Below are 15,300 nucleotides of genomic sequence, written 5' to 3'. Positions count from 1 at the left end.
TATTTTTGATTAACACCAAATGTGAAAAAGCAACAACAAACATCCAAGCCGAAGTAAAGAAGACAAGTTATGGAATGGTAATAACATAGCTTAGAAATCCCTATTAGGTAATATGAAATCAAGGTGGGCATACGCAAGACTTTCATTTCAATAGTTTTAAACATTTATACGGAAGGGGTTAGGGAAAGGAGTAGGTAGGTAGGAAGAAAAGTGTATTTCGGCTACAATCGAAAAATTGGATTTCATTATTTAAAAAGATCTTGAAGACTTTCGCATTGCTATATAAGATATGGACGAATTTATATACAGGGAGCAACAAAAGTCATGGTGCCGCTCCTGTCATAGACAATATATTTGAAATGTATTTATGTTTAAAGTGCTGTATGTTCGGCATTCTTCATTAACCCAATCCCTGCGATGGTACCATATAGTACCACTTGTAGTCGTTTTTTTCTATAGAATAACAAATCCGCAAATTGAAGATATTTATATTAATATTAGTATTTTTCTAACTTTAAAGGAATCAGCTTTCTATTTGTCTCTTATGTTTCGGTCATTCGAGTGCCACTTCATGCCATAAAATCTCGATAAAGTGAAAATTTAGTTTTTTTTTAAACTCTCCCGTAAGGACTTGGTTAATACGACGTATAAATTGATTAATAGTATGTAGTTATATAAATTAATAATTGAAAGAGTTCTCTACTGCAGAAACATTGAAATTACATTTTAAATTTGAACAGAAAACTTCTGCTAAAACTCATAACTCATTATAAGTCTTCTTTTGTTATAATTTGGATTTACCGAACAGATTTATAGCGTTCCGGTTAACTTAAAGTTAAAAGTGATCATTAAATTTCATGGAGGTCCTTCTTGGCATTAGCTTTTAACGTTAAAATTAATTTTTAGTTCCTCCTAATTGGTTTATTTTACGTTTTAAAATCCATCCAATAGTAAAAGGACACATATAATAATGGCCCATAGTATTACTAAGTTTGGTAGTCCCCCTAAAGTACACATTAGGCATAACAACAGGAAAAATTCCTTTTAGCAAATAAATCGTTCTAAATAATGTTTATTTAATATATATGTTTCAAACTATGGAATATTTTTAATATAAGTAGATAATATGCAATTAGTTCCGAACCAATATCTTGGAAAGTAATGCTTCTGCTTGGATATCTGGGAAATTACATACCCAGCAAAATTTATTTGAAGTTGTTCCTTGTGAAGTAGTGATTGAATAGCTTTTTTTGAAGCAGTCCACGCAGAGTCACGAAAAATGCAGTCCGTTCTTCACATTTTGACAATGTCCGATTTGAATCCATTTTATAAATTTTTCACATTTTAGACATTTCAAAATTTTGCAAAAAAAAAAAACTTAAAAAGACAAAGAACATAATTTGTTTCTTGTTAATTATAATAACAGCAATATGTTTGCATCCATAAAAAGTAATTTGTATACAAAAAATAATAAAAGTGATTTCGAACTACATCTTTGTTTGTAGCCAAAGAAGTAGTTGAATCATATGTTGTTGTGATTTATTCACTATAAAGAACTAATGCAAAATGTGTGCTTAAGAAGTAAATTAGACAGTATCCTCACTGCACCATGCCCTTGTAAAAATCATGACTTCTTTCACGTAAAAAGATGTAGTCCGAAATCACTTGCACTCATGATTTAACTACTTCTTTGGCTACAAACATTTTGCTGGGTTTATTATTTACATCGGAAGAGAATTTTAACTTCAAGGGCGTGTGGTTAGGACTAGTCGTCCAAGAGGGAGGTCGGTCGGCCAATTGTTGAAACTGTACATTCATAGAAAGAAAACAATTCTGCAATAAGTTAGAGAAGAACAATCCTTACAAAACTTGTAGAAGGCCTGGGATAAGTGTCGTCATGCCAGCATTTTTTTCTGCAATTGTCAACACATTGCCATGTGCGCCACCAAGTGTTCATTATTTTGTAATCATAATTTTGTAATCAAAAAACATAAAACATTGAATAGCTAGTTAACCTATAATCACTAGAATAATTAGTTATTCTATGGCCACTAGAAGTTGAAAAATAAGCTAAAACATTGTAATGGGTTGTTCGGCTCATGTGACTTCCAAATTTTGACTATCAGAAATTTAAATTAAACTTTGTATGGCACCTTAGAATGATTGAGAGCATTCATATCGCTTTAATTCTGTTGTTGTGAACCCTAAAACAGATCTCAAAGAGAAAATGTTGTTTTAGTCTTTACTGTATAAAAGCCTAAATCTTAAGTGATGCAGACAGTCGTAGTTGCCAGTCATAAAGCTATATTAGAAAATGTTTTTATGTTCTAAAAACCAGCAGTTACATCCGTCGGAGTTGGGTAGAAAGAAAATGTAGATGAAAGTGTTTCGTAAAAAATGTGGATCAAAGTGCGACGCTAATGCAAATTAATTCTAATTTATTGATAAAATGTTTTGTTTTCTTTTTCAATTATTATTCTTGTCTCACTCTCTGCTTCTCTACGACAATGGATGAGAGAGAAGTCTTTCTAGTCCATTATTGTATTTCAAACCGATCGATCGAATATACCGATTTAAAATGACAATTTTACTCGACAATTTAATATAACGGACAAAGAGCAAATACCGAATTTCCAGTACTCGCCCGCCTTCCTAGTTATTGCTATCAAGTTCTAAATATAAAGGACACAATGAAAAATTTTTAAACATTTTTTGATTGCTTGAAGTAATATTTTTGTTTAATTTCAACACATCTACACACAGTACATACATAGCATACAAGGCGACTAAAAACAAACCACAAATTGATTTGTTGCAATTTTTATTCATTATGGCCAAAGATGGATCTACAAAAAAAGGGTGACGAGTAAAATAAATTGAGCAGACTTACGGTTTTTCATTTAAAAATTCACCCCGCGTAAATTCCGATAGTCGCCGTGACTTGCCTTTCTTGGACAATAAGGCATTTGGTGTGGTGGTGGAGGTGTTGGCATTAGACCCAGCAGCTGAAGCTGGCGTTGATGAATTTGCGGTGTTTCTACTTGGCAGACACAGACAGGGTAGCTCTATGTGAATGGAACAAGTAGATCGACTCGAGGAAATGGAACAGGCGACGGGGTGACCTGCTGATGATGGCATATCTGTGGTGGCTGAAACTTCAATGACACCACCGTGTGAGTGGGAGTGCGGGTGATGATGGTTGTTGGGACCATAATGTAATTTAGCTTTGGTGAGAGCAAACGGTTCATTGCAAGTGCAGTTTGACTTTGTGGTTTTCAATGCAAATTCCCAAGAACTGAAGAGATCTCGTGCAGAGCTACTATCATTATTTTGAGTATGATCACAGTGACATTTAAGGGGGATTTGGTTGGACCAACGCCGTAATTTATTCTCCTTTCCCGTAGATCGATCTTCATCTGTTGTTCCGGAAGCTGTCAGCGAATTGTCAAGGGAAAGTTTCTTCACCAGCAAAAGTTGTTTGGGTTTTTGAGCTTCTCGTAGACAATTGTGCTGCTTGAGACTTCTACGTGGTCTTGGTGGTGAAGGAGTGGCGGGCGGAGATATTGTTACAGATGTTGAAATGGCATCCAAAGAATTCGATTTTTGTATGGGATTGCCTCGGCCAACAGCGCCTCCTCCACCATTGTGACAAGCTTTATCTCGATTTTTGGCAATAATTCGCGAATACAATTCTTCGCTGTCTAATGGAATGAGATTTGATTTGAAAGCAGGACATTCAACTCCCTTTAGGTTTTCGCCTGAGGCATCGGCAATTTTGGCATCTGTATTTGGGTTTTTGGTGTCATGGCCTCCTGTTGTCTTGTGTGTCAACATATTCGACAGTCTTCGCATTTTATTTGGTTTAGTTGTTTTCGGTACAGATTTTGGTGCTTCGGTGGCTACAGCAGTTGCTGCTGCTGCCGCCATTGCCATGACCTCTTCTTGATTTTCGTTGTCATGCTGCTCCCGTTGTTCGGCAACATTTTCAACAGCCGTTGTTGTTGCTGCTGCTGTCCTCAGAGATTCGTCGATTTTACTGACCACAAATCGATTCTTAACATGGCCTTTCAGTTGTTTGAGCTGACCATTCACCGCTGCTGTAGCTGAGGCCATGGCCGTTGCTATTGCAGTCGAGTCATTGTTGGCATCCAATTTCTCTCCTTGTAAGATGTCATAAATTGTTCCATATTTGTGGTGTGGTGTGGCAACAACTTTTGGAGTACCACCATTCCTTTGAACATTCGCATTGTCTGTGTCAGCATTAGCATCATTGTTTGGCGCGGATGCATTCGTCGTGGACGACAATTGATGTGTGGATTTGTCGGCCGCCACAATATTATCATCGTTGTTGCTATTGCAGGGAGCATCTTTGCAGGGCAGGAGGCTTGTTGTTTGCTGCTTTTGGATAATATCATAAATAATGCCGGACTTTTTCAAATTCTCTAAATCTGCACGGGTTTTCTTGCTGTTGTTGGCAACCGATGTGGAATCTTTTTCTAAAATGGCTGATAAGCTTTTGCGGTGATGCGCTTTATCATTGAGACTCGCACAGGTTGCACTAGAGGAATTCAAAGTAATTGAGCTTTGGCATGTTTTGCGATGCAGAATCTCATAAATGGTGCCGTAGGTCATGTACTTGTCGTATCGTTGATATGTCAGATTGTATATATCGTTTTTGCGCTGGATTATATCGTAGATTGTACCGTAAACAAGTTTATCGTATATCTTAAAGTTGCGTTTGTAATTTAGGCTACTGGTATTACCACTGGCTGCTGCTGTTTCAGGCAATACATTGCTGGGTTGCAGTTTTAAGGCGTCCTTTGACGAATCTTTTAGGGGCACCAATTCAGTGCTGCTGCTTCCGTTACCGGATGACTTTTTGGTGTCTTTTGTTTGTGAGTTTCGTCTCATAAGCAAAAAAGAGGCATAGCTTTTGCGATGCTTTGAGTTCTGTCGCTTAAACGACGATGGTGTCGATTCGGATGGATTCGGATGTTTGTCACAAGTCGATGATTCACATTCCCGCACCAGACGCTTGAATTCTTCATATGACTTGCGACGCAAGTGAGCCTTTTCTTTTTCCTTCGCCATTAACTGCCGATCCAAGATTTTCGAGAGGAAATCAGAGTTTTTGCGTAGAATATCCGTAGTCTGCTGATCGTCGGCACTACCAGAGGCTGTAGATGTGGCAGTCGCTATGGCGATAAGATCACTTGTGGTTAAGGCTCTCATGCAGTCATCATCATTGCCAAGTGCTAGGAAATGACTATTAACGTTGTTATCATCGCTATCTTGGGCAGCAGCAGCAGTATCCATTTCATATGTACCTGGCACGACGGTGTTAGAATTGGTTGTTCTGATTGTGGTGGTGCGGTTGCTGGTGTTGTTAGTAAACTCGTTTGTCAAAGCCGGTTTGTTGGCTGGCTCGTCGTCTCCGCTTATATCAACAAGTGTTTCTTCTGCTTTGTTTGCTTTGTCTAACAACGACGTCACGATTGCTGCCGCTGATTCGCTTGTTTTTGCACATTCTTGTTCTGATATTGATTCTAAGGTGTTTGTTGTTGCTGTTGCCATATCGATCCCTGGGTATAGCAAAGTCGAAGTGGAAGAGATTGCAGATGCGACAATTGACTGCGCAGCTGCATCGTTCGTGTCATTATCAAATAATTTCCTCAGATCTTGATACGTTTTACGACGCGTCTGTATTTTGCTTGTATCAGTTACAGTTGTGCAAGTTGTGGAGTCTGCATACGGGGATGATGATGCCGATGGGGCATCGTTGTGGGCAAACATTGCTTTGAATTCCTCATAAGATTTGCGACGATTTCGTGACTGAGTCAAACATTCTTTGTAGTTTAGGCGGGCTATTTTTTCGCCTCCCACCTGTGCACCTCCTCCTCCCTGTCTTCGATTGTCGTCTCGCATCAGTACACTAAATATGCTGGACAGAGGCGGATGTGAGGGATTTTCCAATTTATTTTGCATTTCAATGAAACCCGAATCCATTGAACTTATTGTACACGTTGAATCGAAACTCGTTTTTCGACTGGAGGCATTACTACGTACGGGAGGCGGTGAGGTATTTGTAGCTACTGTATCCATAAGGGCGGGCTCGTCTGGCAACGTGTCCGTGGTTACATTCTCCACCTCCTCCCCACAAAGTGGGGCCGGTGGAAAGTCTGAAATGGGCTGTGAAAGTAAATCTAAAACTTGACTATTTGTATCACAAGACTTTGGCTGTTCGCTTTGATGACTGTCGTTAGCGACGATCGCACAGAAGTTGCCAGCCGAAGTGGGGCCAGCATCATCATCGAAACTAATTAGATCCTTAACTATTGGCAGTGTTTCCATTACGGTATCACAGTTAGGAGGGGTAGGGAAGAGTTTAGATTTATTCTGCGAGAACGTTTCCATCTCAATGAGAACGGTGTCTTGCAGTGAGCCCTGAACGGCACCCATCTTCCGCTGACGAACCGAGGGACCGACATTGGGAGGGGGGTTGGACTTGGTTGTGAGGCGCGGAGAGTCTTCGTGGACGATGGCATTTACGGTAAGAAGCTCGACTGACTCGTCTTGCTCGGACGCGTTCATTTCCATCGTCATGTTCGTTTTCGCGTATCTCTTATTAACCGTTGCATACAGAGGTAGTTGTAATTCGGGCTTCAACAACGACGGCTGATCGAGTACTAACGGAATTGGCACAGCTTGTGCCGTTTTACTGCAGCAAATACTAGACACTGTGGTGGATTTGCCTAAGCCACCACCACCACCACCAAAATTGCCATTGCCTGCTATACTGCTATTGCCTCCAACTCCCGCACTATTAGCGCACGCGTAGCTGCGATTGTGAAAGATTTTTACACTTTGCATCGGTAATTTGTGACGATGATTGTGGTGACGATTACGTGCAATGGTCGCGGCCGACATATTGCAGTGTTTGCGCTGATAACGACGCGTGTATTTGTTGGCAATGCTGTATGTAGGATCGTACAGCTGATGCGGTTCGTTGACTTTACCACCACTGCTGCTGTAGCCATTGCTGATGGACGAGACCCGTGCTGGCTTTTGTTGCTTCTGTTGTTGTTCTCCGCCACGCGACAGCCACAATGAAGGTCTTTCGCATGATTTTAGCAAGCGCTGCAGCATTAATTGAGATTGGGTTTTCCTCAGTTGTGCTGAGGATGGTAATTTAGCCGAATTGCAACGCGATCCATTGGGATCGTTTAGACATTTGGCGCAGCATAGAAATTCGTAGAGAACTTCATCATCCGATATCGAGGCAGGCGGTGTAAAAGTTGAATATTTAGGTTCAAGTTCAATGCATTGTGGTGTATCGTTTTCTGTACCGGAAGCAGCTGCCGGCGACAATGACAAGTTGCCATTTTGCATTTGAGCTGATGTAGTACTAACTGGCATCAATATATAGGTGTTCTTTTGTGGTTTTACTTCCACATTTTGATTTTGAATATTTTCTTTATTACTTTCCAATGACTTTGAGGAGTCCAACAAATCGCCGCCGGCAAGTGCAAAGCTACTATTTGATGATGCACCACCGCCTCCATCATTTGTATTATTAACTATGGAACTTTCAATACTGATGCCACTGTCCAACAACATAAAAGTGCCATCTGATGGAAGTATCAGTCTTCCCTCTGCTGCTGCATTGACCAATTCTCTTAAGGCCAGAACTTGTTTCTCTGTCACATTCCCCTGCAATTGAATACCATGCAGGGCGAATGCGGCCGGTTTGTTGTTTACCGAATTTGGATCGGTACACCATACCACTGGCATAGCTGTCATACTGCTTGAAATCACTATACCAGTATATGAATAATTTTATTGAGGTATTTTGGCAAGGATATCATTTAGAAGATTTTCGTACTCCGTGTATTAGAATGTGCTTTATTGTCGAAGTTAACCACAGCACAGCGTTTTGTCGCCGTCGGATAATGCTCTTCTGCTTGTTGTTATAAAACTGCAATTTTTGAAAATAAAAGAAATACAATTAAATGAGCAACATTTGTTATTTTCAATTTAAAGTTCACATTTTTTGTTACCCAGTGTTTCTGTTTGATATTTTCGCTTTATTCTTTAATAATTTGTTTTATCACGGCCGAGGGGATTTTCTTGCATTCGGAGTACCAAGAACTTCGAGTTCTTCGAAAACACATTTACGTACTAATCTGTGAATAACGAATTTGTTGTTTCATTTGTTTTTTTTTCCGCACATTCATTCAGCAGAGTGCGAAACATAATTAAATTGAAACTCTGTCGCCATTCAACAAAAAGTTGAAAAAGTTGAAATCACAATGATGTGAGAGAAGATTAAGAAACAGCATCGATCCAGTTTCTTTATGGTGATTAGAGTAAGATTTTTTTTGGTTTCGCCTAGGGCAAGATTAACTTTGTTAGCAAAACAATGATTTTTCTTTTTTTACATGAATAATATTTGCAAAACAAAGCTTTTGTTGGCAAAATTTAATCTCCTTAGAATTTTTCTAATTAACAATAAATTTAAATTGTATAGAATTAGAACACTGTGCAACATTTTTGAGCCAATCGCGTGCAAACAACTTCTGTCCAGACTTTTATGAAAGTAGAGGACCAATAGGCAAAAACCATATTTGGGTTTTGTTTTCTTAGATGGGTTCGGTTTTTATGGCCTCATCTAAACATGGTTAAAGATCGAATTTTTAAAACAAATCGGGGCTGTATCTCTGAAACCGAACGAATCTTGTTTTGATATCTGCTGCAAACTTGTAGATAAGAGCAAGAAAAAAATATTTGGAGGAATTGTGAACTCGAAAAACTGCATTTATTGCCTCAAATTTTATAATATATCTAAAAATTCTATAATTTGTGTATTTTTCGCAGCATATCTCCCAAAATGTTAAATTCTTCTAAATGTTACCTTTTGGGAAAATATTCTCTGGAATGTAATACACAACTCTTCAGAACATTATATCGCCTTGTTTATAGCAAATTTTTCAACAACAATTTGGTAAATATTTCAATAATTCAGTGAAATCCCCAACATGAGAATAAACAGTCTGTGTGAACATTGTTTGAAATAAGTTTTGTAAAAGGTATGTTATGAAATACCCCTTAAATAACGTGAAATATCCTTTTAGAGTTTCAGAATGTTCTGAAGAATTGATGGTCACATTATTTGAAACATTTTTAGAATGGTTACTTGCTTCAACTTCCAACAGTTTAGTTGTTACTGACCAGAATTTCAGAAATTATGTAAACTTTTCTATATTTAAACGAGTTCGATGTGCTAGATGCAGATTTTCCTAGTTCATCTGTTTAACACATAAGTTCTACTACTTTAGGGCTACAATATTGCTGAAGACTGCAAAGCAAAATTCTTATTAGTTTCGGAGATAAAGGTCCGATCACTGGAAAAAAGGCTCATTTAAGGTTTAGATGAGGCCATAAAATCTAAACCCGATCTAAGAACACAAAACCCAATTAAGGTTTTTGTAGTCTCAATATGTATTTTCAGAAAATGCCCATTAGAAGTTGTTTGCATTTCCAGTGTTGCACAGTGGAATAGAAAATGCAAATATTTTTGTTTAGATTAAAAAAAAAATCAAAAGCATTTGGATTTATTTTGTAGTGGAGCGTAAATAACTCAATATATTTAGAATTTGAAGTTGTTACAAACATATAGCCAGAAATTGCTAGAATTTGACTTTTTGACATTTCTGCTATTTTGTCCTTTATAAATTTGGAAAGTTTGCGAGTTTTTGAGTACGGGAACACGCACATAATGACAACATGGAAACAGTCCTACAGAAATAGTTTATAACCATGATGACCCTGTAAGCCCAGCTGATGTCTTCTCTTGCTGTCAAATACATATTTTAAGTAATAATAACAAATATTTCAGTTGAACCGTAAGTGCACTTCTGCAACTTCTATATTTAAATAGTGCCAATAATATTTCGTAGTTTTATTCTTTTTTTTTTTGCGTTCATCGCTACAACAACTTTTACATCAAGAGAAGGCCTGAATTTGTTTTCTGGGTAACCTTGTTTATAACATTCCAAGTTACATGGCTAAATATGCTATTCTCGAAATTGTGACAATAGAAAAGGGCACTTTAAGGCCCGTTATTATATCCTTTCTGTAGTTAAATTTTGGCCGATAACGGGCAGAAACCCTGTTTTTATACCCTACACCACTATGTGGTAAGGGGTATTATGTGTTAGTGCATTTGTATGTAACATACAAAAGGAAGCGAGATAGACCCATAGTTCCTTCTAGGGATATACATAGAATCACTTTCTGAGTCGATTTATGCATGTCCGTCCGTCCGTCCGTCCGTTCGCAACATACAGGTCGCATTTGTTGACCGATTTCGCTGAAAATTGGGGAATACCATTTTTTTAGCCGTCGGAAGATCAATTTCGAAGATGGGATATATCAGTCCACGTTTTGGTATAGCCCTCACATAACGGTACCCCTCGATTTACGGTATTTTGACGTTTTCAGCTACATTTTCAGACCGATTTGGCTATAATTTTACATTTAGGGTTCTTAAGTGTCAATAAACATATATAACAAAACTTGTGGACATAGGTCCACGTTTTTGTATAGCCCCCATATAACGGTACCCCCCCCCCCCCCGATTTGCGGTATTTTGACGTTTTTAGCTATATTTTCAGACCGATTTAGCTATAACTTGACATTTAGGGTTCTTAAGTATCAATAAACTTATAGAACGAAAGTTGTGGACATAGGTCCACGTTTTGGTATAGCCCCCATATAACGGTACCCCCCCAATTTACGGTATTTTGACAGTTTTAGCCACATTTTCAGACCGATTTAGCTATATTTTGACACTTAGGGTTCTTAAGCGTCAATAAACTTATATAACAAAACTTGTGGACATAGGTCCACGTTTTGGTATAGCCCCCATATAACGGTACCCCCGATTTGCGGTGTTTTGACGTTTGTAGCTACATTTTCAGACCGATATAGCTATAATTTGACATTTAAAGTTCTTAAATGTCAATAAACTTATATGACAAAACTTGTGGACATAGGTCCACGTTTTGGTATAGCCGTTATATAACGGTTCATCTAAGTTCATATTTTCGTATAGCCCAGATACCTCCGAACTAGCTGTTAATGTCATTTGAAGTTCCCACGTTATGTACCGATTTTCGATATTTTGAAGATTCTAGCTAAATTTTTTAACCGAATTAGGAGTTATTTGACATTAAAGGCTCCCATCAAAAACTGTCAACATAGGCCCATGTTTTATTATAACCCCTAGCCCACCAAAAATTGTCAACATACATAGTTAGATATAGGCACCATAAAAAAGGGCTTCCCGAATGAAGCTTAAATGTACATAAACATTATCTGACATTTTAACGTACCCACTTAAAGTTGGGGACAGGAATGAAAAGTAATTATTCCATTTTAGTTCAGAATATTTTATGGTGGAGGGTATGAAAAGTTCGGCCCGGCCGAACTTAATGCTTTTTTACTTGTTTCTTCTTACAAATTTGCTCTAATAATAAGTGTCAGATAAATTAAAATGAACTTTGTGTTTCTTTTAAAATTAAAAGTCCGCCCGATAGTATGCTACAGTAAAACCACGGAAAATCAGATTTGAATAAGCGTGAATACTATTTTTTGGCTCGATATTCCCATATTTTTACATAATATAACGATAATGTTAAATGGAAGATGTAATAATAAATACCTGGTAATGTGAACTTTATTCCTTACTTTTCTTAAAGTAAGGGATAACAAAAAAGGACTTTAAAGACAAGACATAAGAACGGGCTAAATATTACATACATTAGAATGCGGAACAGTTTGGTACTTTAATGTACGAAATTAGTAATGATGTGGCTATATTCCGGACCAACACTTTATTCTATATAAATATGGGGTGAACTTAGAAAGGTTATTTTTCAAAGGAAAGTTGTTGTTGTAGCCTATTTTTGTCCTATAAAAACTGTACAGTAATCTATTTTGGTCCAAAGATTTAAATTCTTTAAATGATTTTTATTTAATATATTAATTTCGACTTTTGTGTCCAAAAAATAAAACTTTTAGCCTCCGTAAATTGTGACACCAACAGACCCTTTCTTTGAGAATTAAGTTTTGGTTTTATAGAATTTCAGAAAGGTCGGGCCATGTTCTAATAAAGCCAACATAGAACTGCACCGCTAAAGAGATAAGACAAAGGAGTCTTCTCCTGCCACATTATCAAACCGAAATAGATGCTATTTTTGGTATTTAGTCTTTGGGAGGGTTGCAAAATACTCCTATATATTTTGATATCAATCCCATAGGGGTGCAAAATTTGGTTCGAATCGCTTGATCCTTTTGAGAATTATCGTGCGCACCAGACAGCCAGATAGACGGAAGGATAGGGCTACATCGACTCCAAATTGTCTGAAACGAATTTCGTCCAAACATACTTGGGCTCTAAAACCATTATTTCAATGAGGCACATTTAGTGTCGTATCAAAGTACCAAATTTAGCCTAAAGGCTGAGGGTATAAACATCTATGCAAAAAATCATCAATATAGGTCCACGTTTGGTATAGCCCATGGGGTATCTGAATTAAGATATTTCGAGAGTCTTGACCTCATTTTTAAATTGGTTAGGCTCTAATTTGGCATCTTCACTTTCCAGGGGGAAGAACACCTTTCCGCTGAAAGTTTTCAAAGTAGGTCTATGTTTCGGAATATTAAAGTACCTCCTAATTTTACCTATTTCGTGGGTCTTGGCCCCATTTTCCAATCGATTTATCTGCAAATTTGTATTTTGGTTTCTTAGGAAATAGAAAACCTTCCAGCAGAAGATTTTTAATACGGTACCTCCCAAGTCTACGTTCCCAACCGATATTCTTTGGGGCGTTGAAAAATCTAAATGGAGTGGATGGTATTAGGTCAGAAGAACAAAATACCAAATGGGGTTTGAATTTCCACGTTCCTAACCGATATTGTCTGGTTATGTATACCGTTATATTACTTCGGTTGCCAAAAATCGTCCAAACGATTGAATTTACTACTTTCTAGATTCGGTTTATGTAAAATCCTTACAAATGAATTATCTTAGATTACATCTCAAGCGAAGATTAACAAAAAATACATGAAAATAAAAATTATTATGACCTATTGCAACAACAACAGTGTTGATTAGAATAGCCGCATTATGGTGTACGATTTTAGATATCCCTTAGCATTGCAAAAAGGCTTAGTAATAATAGCTTTATGTATCCTCCCAATTTCCTTAAAATCTTGTGGAGTTTCTTTATCTACTGATATTTTAGTATTTTGCAAAAAAAAAAAAAAAGAAGATGCGAGTGAGTATTGATTTTGAGAACTGCCTTAATCTAACATAATAAACCCTCACAATCACACAAAACGATTTACCGATTCATACATACAGAGACAGACGACCAATGTAGTGCAGCAATTGATGAGCGTTTAAATAGAGGCGCATTCCTCACCCGAATATTCCACTCCATCGAAAATAGGTACAATGTCAAAGACGACCTTGATTTTAACGAAAATTCAAATTGCGTTGGTATCGTTTAAATTGCCAGTCATTCGGCGCGTGTTACTTTTTCTAATCAAGTGTCGATCAATGTGACAAAAAAACGAAAATATATTGAAGACCCACTACAAATCCCAGATGGTGGGCACGCATGAAAACATTGAATTATTTAAAAAATAATATTCAAATACACGACAATAAAAAAACCTATCATAAAATCCATTTATAAATTGAAGAAGAGAAGACACTCACACACATGTCATGATATTTACAAACATACTGATTAGTACTAGTATATTCAAACAGTAGTTACAGTTTTTGAAGGGCTATTCAGTGTTTTTTTTTTTGTATTTTGGGTTTTTTTGCGAGAATATCAATAAAAAACATACGCACACACAAAATGTACTCGAATGTGGCCAGATTTTTTTGTTCCTCTACATATCTTTGTATATATTGGCAATGTAAAAAAACAACAACAATAGCTGTTGCAACAACATTACAATTTTTTGCAAAACAAACAATCGCAATCCACAAGCAAGCCACCGATTCCGCTCCGCTCTACAATCATAAGTACACAGGTATGCATATATAAGAAATGAGGAAGGCGGTCTTTGGCGAATGCATTGTGCTAATACATACAATAGACGACTTACATACATATCAATTCATTCAAAAATTTAACGCCGATTCAAAGTCTGCTCTGCATCAGCTGTTGGGTATTTTTTTCCTACGACACTCGTTTGCATTTGATTCACATCCAACAATTCGGTATCCACAAATGAAGATCGCCTACGATGTCGTCGTGTATCGATAATGTGAATATTTACACTTACTCTCCTCCTCTGCTAACGAATACTGAAGCGCTAGCGCCACAGTCGTCGTTATTTATTAGCTTTTATAAAGATGGGGGCGGGTGGTGGTCAGCCGATTGTCGAATTAATGATTATTACACCAGTCATCCAGCAACAACAAATTGTCATCAATTCATAGGTATGAATGAATGGAGCCATTAATTCGTTTGATTCGAATTGAAATCATTGAACGAATTGAATTTGTGTGTATAGGATGGCCACAGTGCGCTTCTCTGTCTGTGGTGTGTGGTGAGTATGCGCATGGATGCTGTTTGATTTATGAGTATTGGCCGGCATTCTGTCAGGCGGAGTAAAATCGTGTTTGTGACATAATTTATCAATTGACTCGCAAAAAAAAAACGCAATGTTTTAGGTTTTTTTGGACGTGAACTAAGTTTTTGTTTTGTTGAGTGAAAAAAGGTCATGGTTAGGTGGTGATGGATCCGCCTCGTTAAAAAATTTTGTTTGAAATGTAGGATGTGACAAATTAGTACATATTATTATGAAGAAATTTTTCACAAATAATTGTCATTTAAAGGACATGACAGTTGTAAACGTAGAAAATGAAATATACTTGTTTGGAACATAGTATCGGCATTCAATAGTTATTCATGTAATACGAATTTGTCATCAAATTATTGTGAATCGAGTAATTAAATTGGGGAGAACTAAGCGCAAGAGTGTGAGGTGATCAATCCCTACCAACAATTCATAGGTTATCTATAGACAGCGGAATTTTATACAACCCTATTTTTGGTCCGATTCATGCCAAATTATGGGGCTGGGCATATTTTTAGCTTCTGATTAAATTGCAATCGAAACATAGGACATATGCAAAATTATGCAAAATGCATAAATTTTCTTATGCAACAAATATTTCAATAATAGGCACAAAAATGTACAATTTTTCTGTTT

At 37.2% G+C, this 15,300-nt stretch overlaps 1 protein-coding gene across 23 annotated transcripts in view; it reads right to left on the bottom strand.

Annotated features, from left to right (window-relative positions):
* The window catches only part of Src42A (Tyrosine-protein kinase Src42A), a 246,872-nt gene that overhangs the window by 84,115 nt on the left and 147,457 nt on the right, over window positions 1-15,300 (bottom strand). For 6 of the 23 annotated variants that reach the window (XM_073992344.1, XM_073992348.1, XM_073992349.1 and 3 more), the window contains exon 3: window positions 2,891-7,975. The exons of the other annotated variants lie outside the window; for them this stretch is intronic. In XM_073992344.1, the coding sequence (XP_073848445.1) occupies window positions 2,891-7,800 (4,910 nt within the window). In that variant the 5' untranslated portion in view covers window positions 7,801-7,975. The remainder of the gene's footprint in view (window positions 1-2,890; window positions 7,976-15,300) is intronic. 23 annotated transcript variants of the gene reach the window in all.

The sequence above is a fragment of the Musca autumnalis genome, unplaced genomic scaffold (genome assembly GCF_047663935.1).
Source record: "Musca autumnalis isolate F117 unplaced genomic scaffold, ASM4766393v1 scaffold_5, whole genome shotgun sequence".
Classification (NCBI taxonomy): Eukaryota; Metazoa; Arthropoda; class Insecta; order Diptera; family Muscidae; genus Musca; species Musca autumnalis.
The sequence above is the reverse complement of the archived record's forward strand: the minus strand, read 5'-3'. Positions and strand labels throughout refer to the sequence as shown.